The sequence below is a fragment of the Microtus ochrogaster genome, chromosome 19, assembly GCF_000317375.1.
Source record: "Microtus ochrogaster isolate Prairie Vole_2 chromosome 19, MicOch1.0, whole genome shotgun sequence".
Taxonomy (NCBI): Eukaryota; Metazoa; Chordata; class Mammalia; order Rodentia; family Cricetidae; genus Microtus; species Microtus ochrogaster.
In genome coordinates this window covers 60,820,633-60,829,623 of record NC_022021.1, presented here as the reverse complement: position 1 = coordinate 60,829,623, position 8,991 = coordinate 60,820,633, and the positions used below count along the sequence as shown (strand labels likewise).

Below are 8,991 nucleotides of genomic sequence, written 5' to 3'. Positions count from 1 at the left end.
TTTTTTTTTCAAATTTTGAGAGAACAATCTGGCAACATCTATTATAATCACAGACTTTTTTCTTTTTAAGTTATGTATGTCACATTCTTGAACTTGTTTCTAATAAACATATATACCTTTAAAATTGTGAAAATGCATCGTGATCTTCCAGCAGTTTAGTTGGGGGAAAGACTTTCCTGATAGTAGCTCTAATAATGCATTTCCATAGCCTTGTGACATCCTCAGGGCAGAATTGTCAGTCATGCAAACAGTCAGGACCTGGAGAATTGGAGCACTCCTTGCAGTTGGTAAAATGTCTCACCTAACCCAAATCCAGGAGCTTAACCCAGATAACTCAGCAATAAAGTCGGTGTCTAATCATCATGTACTTACATATCAGGCCCTGCCTTAGAAGCTTCCTTCAAAGGTATTACAAAGGTTTCCACTGTCATAATCCAACCTTGATCTTCTGATGGTGCACCAGAAATTTCTAACCCTCTGCAAATTTTATTGCGGAGGTGTGGTATTTCTGACTTATTTAAATCACCACCAAGAACTAAGGTCTCCTACAATAACACAAAACTACTAAGGCATCTGTAGTAGCAAATTTGCTCCAAGTCAATGTGTAAGAGTAATCGAAGTGTAATTTAAGGCTAACTTAAAATGATTTTGGACATTTTTTGTTGTTAAAGACTTTGAGGAACATAAAACATATTTTTGTTTGTTTGTTTGTTTGTTTGTTTGTTTTTCAAGACAGGGTTTCTTTGTAGCTTTGGTGCCTGTCCTGGAACTAGCTCTTGTAGGCCAGGTTGGCCTCAAACTCACAGAGATCCTCCTGTCTTTGCCTCCGAGTGCTGGGATTAAAGACATGTGCCACCACTGCCTGGCTCATAAAACTATTTCTCCCTCAAACTGTCTCTATGCAATCAGTGTTGATTATTATTATTTTTAATTTTTTAAAAAAGAAAACAAACTATCTTTTTTCATTATACATACCAATCAAAGTTCCCACTCCCTCCCTTCCTTCTCTTCCCTCCACATTCCCTCCACCCCAACCCCATCCACTCCTCAGAGCAGGTAAGACATATTGTTTTGGGGAAGGTCCAAGGCCCTCTCTGCTATATCTAGGCTGAGCACGGTATCCATTCAAAGAGAATAGGTTCCCAAAAGCCAGTACAAGCAGTAGAGATAAACCCTGGTGCCACTGGCAGTGGCCCCTTAGCCTGCCCCAGCCATGCAACTGTCAACCACATTCATAGGGACTAGTTTGGACCTATGTTTGTTCCTTCCCAGTCCGACTGGTGTTGATGAGCTCTTATTAGCTCAAGTAAACTGTTTCAGTGGATGATGTCCCCATCATGGACTTGACCTCTTTGCTCATATTCTCATTCTTTCTGCTCTTCAACTGGACTTTAGGGGCTCCAATGTGGGTCTCTACCTCTGTTTTTATTGGTTACTTGATGAAGGAAGGTTCTATGGTGATATTTAAGATATTCATCAGTCTGACTACAGGGCAAGGCCAGTTCCAGCACCCTCTCTTCTATTGCTTAGGGTCTTAGCTGGGGGCAAAGAGAACTTGAGGGAGTGGGATAGTCGAGCTGGAAGAGGGACAGAGATGAGAGCAAGGAAAGAGATATCTTGTTTGAGGGAGCCATTCTGGGGTTAGCAAGAAACCTGGCACTAGAGAAATTCCCAGGAATCCACAAGGATGACCTTGGCGTTAATTATTATACCTCCTAAGCAAGAGGAGCCCTCACGGTAGTACAGTTTGTTCTATTGAAGTGTCCATGGAGCAACTTGGCTTGCCTTTCATGAGCATTATTGAAACACGACCATGCTGAAAAGAACATGCCTACCAATAAAGTTCTGTGGTGTTGGACAATGACTGATGCTTCAGTGTGATCAAAACAAATTTCCCAGCTAGTAAACTCTTTAGTCTTAAGTCCTGGTTTCCAAGAGCTGACACAGGTCTCCCTCAGTCCAGTCTATGGTACAAACTAATCACCAGTTTTTCCAATGCATCTGAAGTATTTGTGCATCAGGAGCATTAATACTTAAAAGAAAAAGTCACATAGTTGCTTAGCTAGTAGTGATAAATTCACAGACTATCTTGATCTCAGTTTTCCCCTTAACTAATGTGCTTTCTTCCTTTAATCTAGTTTGATATCAGGAATGGCATAAATATTACACTAGGTTAATTAATACTTAATGGGGATCAAAGCCAATTTTGAACCCTTCTTTGGATACTTTCTTAGTAATTTACTCATCCTAGAATCCTCTAGGTTATAGCTGTATATTGACATAAGAACATGTGTGTGTATGTGTGTGTGAGTGTGTGTGTGTGTGTGTGTGTGTGCATGCTTACTTGCCGGTGTGTGTCCGTGTGTGAAATTTGATTTGAAATTGCTGACAATAATGTAATTTTAAAAAATGATGCTTTCCAGGTACTGTTCAAGGAGGAGACAACTTCCAGATGGAAATGTCACAAGTGGGATTCAGCGCGGACTACTCTCCTCAAAATGTGTGTCTATCCGATAAGTTTAAGTCTATAATACTGCCACTGGCCAGAACACACACAGACACAATAGTTTAGACCTAGTAAGAAAAACAGCCATCCCCCGAGCAGGGATTCACATTCCTGGCCCCAGTTACTAAGCTTTAAAACAAAAAGCAGTTAAATTCTTCCTTCCCTGTGTCAGAAGAAAATACCTTTTATAATAAAGGCCTTGAGTTCCGTATGGCAAAGACATTCTACTAATTCCAGGCATCATCCTTATAAGAATTTCATGGGAATAAAAACCTTTTGGTCCCTGACACAGTTACATTTTGCATTGCCATAGTATCGTTTTTGAAGAACAGAGAGAGAGAGAATTATTGAAAATGGGCAATTTGTAAAACCAAGTCCACTGTTTTGGTAGCTTAGCTTTTGAGTTCTTTCTGGTACAGACCTAAGGGATATTTCTTGTTCTCAGAATTCTGCCCAGAACATTTGGGGAAAATGAAACACAAAGCAGTACAAAATTTTTGGAAATATGTAGGAATTAATTTGAACTCAGAGAGTGATAAGCAGATCCAAGGACCAAGAACAGCTTTTATTCCTCTGCCTGGAATAAAAGATGCTCGTGTTACTGATTCAACAACCCTTAGAGATGTTGAAAAAAAAAGAATTAATTCCTATAGAAAACGATAAATGAATACAATTTTACATAAGTATTTCCGCACAATTCCATGAGTTTATTGCCCATTGACTGGAGCCTGTTCTGAAACCCCCAGCTTAGAGTCTGTGCTTACATTATGCTTATTCTTAAAATCTTATATTTTTTCTCAGAATGGGATGTTTTTCCATATTTGTTATTTTTTGACCCCACATCATCATATCCTTATTTCCTTATATAAAAAAAAAAAACCTTGACAATAACATCCTTTATTCTGATCAAACCTGTATTCTTAAGGACTTGTAGCCTTTGATATTTAAATTGAGTTTGAGCCAATGCAGAGGCCCCTGAGCTGCTTGGTCCTTCCATTCATGACTTAGGCTTTGCTCTCTGTATGCTATATTGACTCTCACAGCTGCAGGTGAGTTTTCTGGCTGTGCTATGATTAAACACATGGGACACAGGGATGCAGACGCCAGAACATTTGAAAAGAAGAATGAAGCACTGTGAAGGCTAGAGCAATAATTCAGCGGGGAAGAGGGCTTGTTGGACAAGCATGAGATCCCACGCACAGATCCCAGCACCCACAACTCAGGAAGGAGCCCGTGGTTGCCCATGCATCTGTAACCCTCCCTGTGGGAAGCACATAGCAAGGAGGAGCACTGTGGTTGCTATCTTTGCTTTAGCTTCCCTGAGAGACTCGGTGTCAAGGAAATGAAGCAGAGAGGGATAGCGCAATGCAAACAATGCCCTCCTCCGGCCTCTCTGGCACAAGCATGCCCATCCAAGCATGCAACTCATACGCAAGTATGCAAAGAAGAGAGTTGAAAATGCAACAGGTCATGGGTCTCCCAGGACATGCTAGGGAAGAGCAGCATCCCCTCCCCCCGCTGCGCTCCTCTGAGGTCAGCACTTTCTACTGCTGTAGTGTATCTCATATTCATCATGAGCCTTTCCTGTGAATGTGTGGGATGAGACGTTCTCATCTGTTTCTTCCATGAGTTCTGAAAGGCATAGCATTTGCAAATGTGTGCCTTTGAATTGAACATGACTATGCATCCATCCTGTACCATGACCTATTGCAACAATTTCTTCATAATGCATTATAAAAAGTTCTCCCAAGACAGCATAGCCCAGTGGTTCTCAACCTTCCTAATGCTGCAACTCTTAATACAGTTCTTCTTGCTGTGATGACCCCCCAATCATAAAATTATTTTCATTGTTATGAATCATAATCTAACATGCGGGGAGTCTTAGGTGACACCTATGAAAGGGCACCCCAATGGGGTCAAAACTCACTGGTAGACTTGTTCTCCAGTATAATCAAAACCTTTCTAAGATATATATTTAGTTTTTACTGTGAAAATTTCCTTAAATTTTGATAGTTTGTGCCTAAATTCCTTTGCGTTAAAGGCTATTTGTCTCAATCTTCATTTCTTCCATTTCTTTCAGGATATTTTGATGCTAGGTGCAGTGGGCGCTTTTGACTGGAGTGGAAGTGTTGTTCAGGGGACATCGCGTGAGCACTTGATCTTCCCTAAGCAAGCCTTTGACCACGTTCTGCAGGATCGGAACCACAGTTCGTTTTTAGGTGAGACACAACAGCAGTGGGCTCAGACAACTCAGGTTCTTCTTCCTTAAACTCTCAGGTCAGCTCAGCAGAACTGAACTGTCCTGCACTTTTGTGTTTGTAATTCATTTGCCAGTCAGGACTCAGCCCATAATTAAGGAAAGCTGAGTTTTACACACGAATCTCTGTAGATGTCTGTTAAGCTCATATGTTCAATGATGTTATTTAACTCCACTGCTTCTAAAACACACAAATCTGTTCAGGCAGATATTCCTGGAACGTGGCTGTTTCTTCAAAACAGAAGTTGTTTCTAAAAGGCAATATACTAACTAGTGTCCTTCTATTGTCTTAGAGTTCTTAGGGGTTTTGGTTGTTTGTTTGCTACTGTGGTTACCATATGATAAGCATCCAGTGATGTTCAGTACTTGCTGTGCGGTATTATATTCCATCCTTCCAAAATCCTTTGAGAGCCTGTGACCTTAATAACTTCTACCAATTTCAACAGCTTAGCAAATGATAAATCCAGAATTCAAACCTAGAACTCTGTAATTTCAGGACCTGCGTTCTTCCCACGAAGAAGCGTTATCATTTAAATTCATTTATTCATTCAATGAACATTTGTTAAAGGCCAGTGTCTTTGCTTTGTTTCTTGTTGCTATGATAAGATACATTAACAAAGGAAATTTAAAGAAAGAATTTATTTGGCTCACAGGGTACAGTCCATCATTGTGGGGAAATCAAGGCAGCAGGAACTTGAAGCAGCCTAATTCCCCCTAGATAGGCCCAGGGAAACACTTAATCTAGACAGCTCTTCACTGAAATGCTCTTCTCCAGTAGAAGTAGATGGTATCAAGTTGACAATTGATATTAGCTAATAGCCAGGACTGTAGGTAGTTGAGAACAACCCAGGTCCTGTCCATGATAATCAGAGCTACAAAGAAAGGTCAGGATGTCACATCTAACACCAAGACTTCTGAGCATCTCTGCTTCCTTGAAAGCCCTCTCTGGCTGGCACAATTAGTGGTGCTTAACCTAGAATTCCTTCTCTCGTAGGTTACTCTGTGGCTGCAGTTTCTACTGAAAAGGGTGTTTACTTTGTGGCTGGTGCTCCACGGGCAAATTATACTGGCCAGATAGTGCTGTACAGTGTTAACAAGGATGGCAATGTCACAGTGATTCAGTCTCACAGAGGGGACCAGGTAAATATCACCATCAAGTGAGTGAAATTCATTTCATGGATAACTGGGTCAGGTGGACAGTGAGTAGGTAAAGTGGAAACTGGTCCGTACTGAGTGGCTCCTCTGGGAATGTCATCTGAATTTACTCATGTCTACGCTCAGTCCCAACAACAGAAGGTTCGTTGGGTTAAATCCGATCCTGCTCTTGCCATTGATTTTATAGGTGTAAGAGAACCGCAAACTGGTCACAATGTAGCTACTAGATCCTGCTTTTGCTTCCTCTTTAGTGGTTTAAAGAAGATTCTTTCTATTTTGAGGAGAAAAAAAAAACAGTGACAGTGTTGCAGAAGAAATCACTGATTAATTTTTAAATCCTTAATAAATGTTCGCACAGGCACTCACTGAATATCGATGGACAGGATGGTATTCAGATGCCCCCCTTCTAATTTTACCTCATCTCCACCTAGTTCTCCCATCTTTCCTTCCTGGGAACATCACCTGTGCTGGACTGTGCCACTGGCATTACGTTGTTCGTGTTTCCCTATATCTAGAAAACTCCTTTTGTCCTTAAGTTTCTACTCAAATGATCCTCCCCTCTCTGACCCCTCCATCACCCTCCCTATGTTCTGATAAGGTATCTTTATTACAACAGTTTCTGCTCTGTGTTGTTTTTCATGGGAACATGGTTATTTGTGGCCCTTGGCCGGTCCTACCCCACCTGTCTTTGTCTAAATCACAGCTTTGTCTAAATACCCAGAGTTACATGTGCTAGAATACATATGTGATTATATGACTCCTGAGATTAATATGCTTTGCTACTCCAGATTGGCTCCTATTTTGGTAGTGTGCTGTGTTCAGTTGATGTGGACAGAGACACCATTACAGATGTGCTCTTGGTCGGTGCTCCCATGTACATGAATGACCTCAAGAAGGAAGAGGGGAAAGTCTACCTGTTCACGATCACAAAGGTAAAAATAAGCATTAAACAGACAGCTTAACTGATCAATAAGTTAATCTGAAATTTGAAGGAAGGTTATTATTTGGAAATAATTACTAATTTTCATGCATAGTGTGGCATGTATTTAATCAAATTCAAGGTATCACCATTACTACAATTTTTAAAAATGCATTAAAAGGCATGAAGTTTAATATATAGTGTATCCTATTTTCCATGAGGGGTCTGTGGGTATGCGTTCCTATTCACATAAAGTCATTATAAGTACAAATAATTTTTGGCATACACATACTTATAAATGTTGGTTCATTTTTAAAGCATCTTGTGACATTTCTTTGAAATGATAGCAACCACTAGGCGTGCTGACCTCTCCGTCTCAGCCACTTGTCCTAGCCACTCCAGCAACCTCCAGATGACCTAGAATGCTTTCTACATTAGCTTGTCAGAAAATTCCAGTGCTTAGTGTCACACTTAGGTGCACGTCCAAGTCTTGGAATTTCAGATCCCTGCCATAAAACCGAGCTGACTCAAAGAGAGAAAGCATCATTTTTCCAACTTGTAGACAGAGCTCTAAATCCATTTCAGCAGGAATCTGGAGCTCCGCAAGGACAGGAAGAAAAGCAAATGAAAGGCAGTGGTTGCCATAGGAAACCAGATAGGGATAAGGGGGCAGGGAGAGCTCTGCTTAGTCATTGATACTTACTGTATATTAGTGCAAAAACTGACCCTTTAACAGAAACAGTGAAAATAATAGGGTGCTGGGAAATAATATGAGTGTTGAGAAATGAACCCAGGTCCACTGAGCAAAAAGTGTTCTTAATCACTGAGTGCCCCTTTGGGCCCAGCAACACTATCTCTTAATGCTTTATCTAACCCAGTTGAGAAATGAGTCTCTATGAAACTACTATAAACTAGAGAGAATCACACTGACCCAGTTTCTTGGTTGAGGCACTTTGCTACCTTGCAAAGCCATTAAATATTTCCATACTGGAGCACACAATCTAAAGGAAAAGCTTTTATACGGAAATGTCTTTTCCCTTTGCACAGAATCATTTAGTGTTGCCTGTCTTGTCGTGGGATGACAGCGACTTCATTTTCCACTAGGAAGTGGAAATTATAATTATATTTATATAATATAATTATAATTATGTCACTGTCCAGCATGAGTAAGATCTAAATTAACGGGCTCCCTTGTGCTTTGTACCTACTTTAGCTTCGTTCACGATATTAGCCTTTCACCAGAAGTTTTTAAATCAAAGATTTGGAAAGACGTGACAGTCCCAAAAATGAGAAAAAGTAGAGACAGAGGGCCAAAAATCTAATGTAGGTTATTTGGGTACAGAAAAGAGAATTATTACCTCCTTTAATCTTGGCTTAGGAGCTGGTCTCTTGTGACCTGGATTAATGAAAATTTTATTTGTAAATCTCATCATACAATCATCATCAATTCTAAGATTAAAACCCTATCCATTTTCATGTTTTGAAATCTTGTGCATAGTTGCTTTAAATCTATTATTATTATTATTATTATTATTATTATTATTATTTTGGGTTTTTTTGAGACAGGGTTTCTCTGTGGGACCGACTGTCCTGGAACTCACTCTGTAGATCAGACTGGCCTCACACTCACAGAAATTGACCTGCCTCTGCCTCCCGAGGGCTGAGATTAACGCTGTGTGCCACCATCACCTGACAGTTGAGAGTTTTGTGTAACAGTGCCTTCTTTCTTTGCAAGGGCATCTTGAATCAGCACCAGTTCCTTGAAGGACCTGAAGGCACTGGAAATGCTCGCTTCGGTTCAGCGATTGCAGCCCTTTCAGACATCAACATGGATGGCTTTAATGATGTGATCGTAGGTTCTCCTGTAGAGAATGAGAACTCTGGAGCGGTGTACATTTACAATGGTCACCAGGGCACAATTCGCATCAAGTATTCCCAGGTAACCATGAACAACGTGATGACTAGGTTCATAAATTCTAGCGCTGGATAGTGTCATCCAATCCGTGCCTCTTACCTTAAATCTGTGCTCTTTCCATTGAAAAAACAGTAAAGTTTTACTGTATGTTGAACATTATTCTAGTTCTGAGAATGCTGTACAGCACAAGACAGACAAAATTCTGCTTTTTGTTGATCTTATATTCTAAAAGAAGAAGT

General features: G+C 40.4%; 1 protein-coding gene across 1 annotated transcript in view; it reads left to right on the top strand.

Annotated features, from left to right (window-relative positions):
- The window catches only part of Itga2 (integrin subunit alpha 2), a 95,821-nt gene that overhangs the window by 58,909 nt on the left and 27,921 nt on the right, over positions 1 to 8,991 (top strand). The window contains exons 10-14 of the mRNA XM_005356822.2: positions 2,424 to 2,500; positions 4,587 to 4,725; positions 5,758 to 5,903; positions 6,707 to 6,850; positions 8,573 to 8,776. Coding sequence (XP_005356879.1) covers positions 2,424 to 2,500; positions 4,587 to 4,725; positions 5,758 to 5,903; positions 6,707 to 6,850; positions 8,573 to 8,776 — 710 coding nt within the window. The remainder of the gene's footprint in view (positions 1 to 2,423; positions 2,501 to 4,586; positions 4,726 to 5,757; positions 5,904 to 6,706; positions 6,851 to 8,572; positions 8,777 to 8,991) is intronic.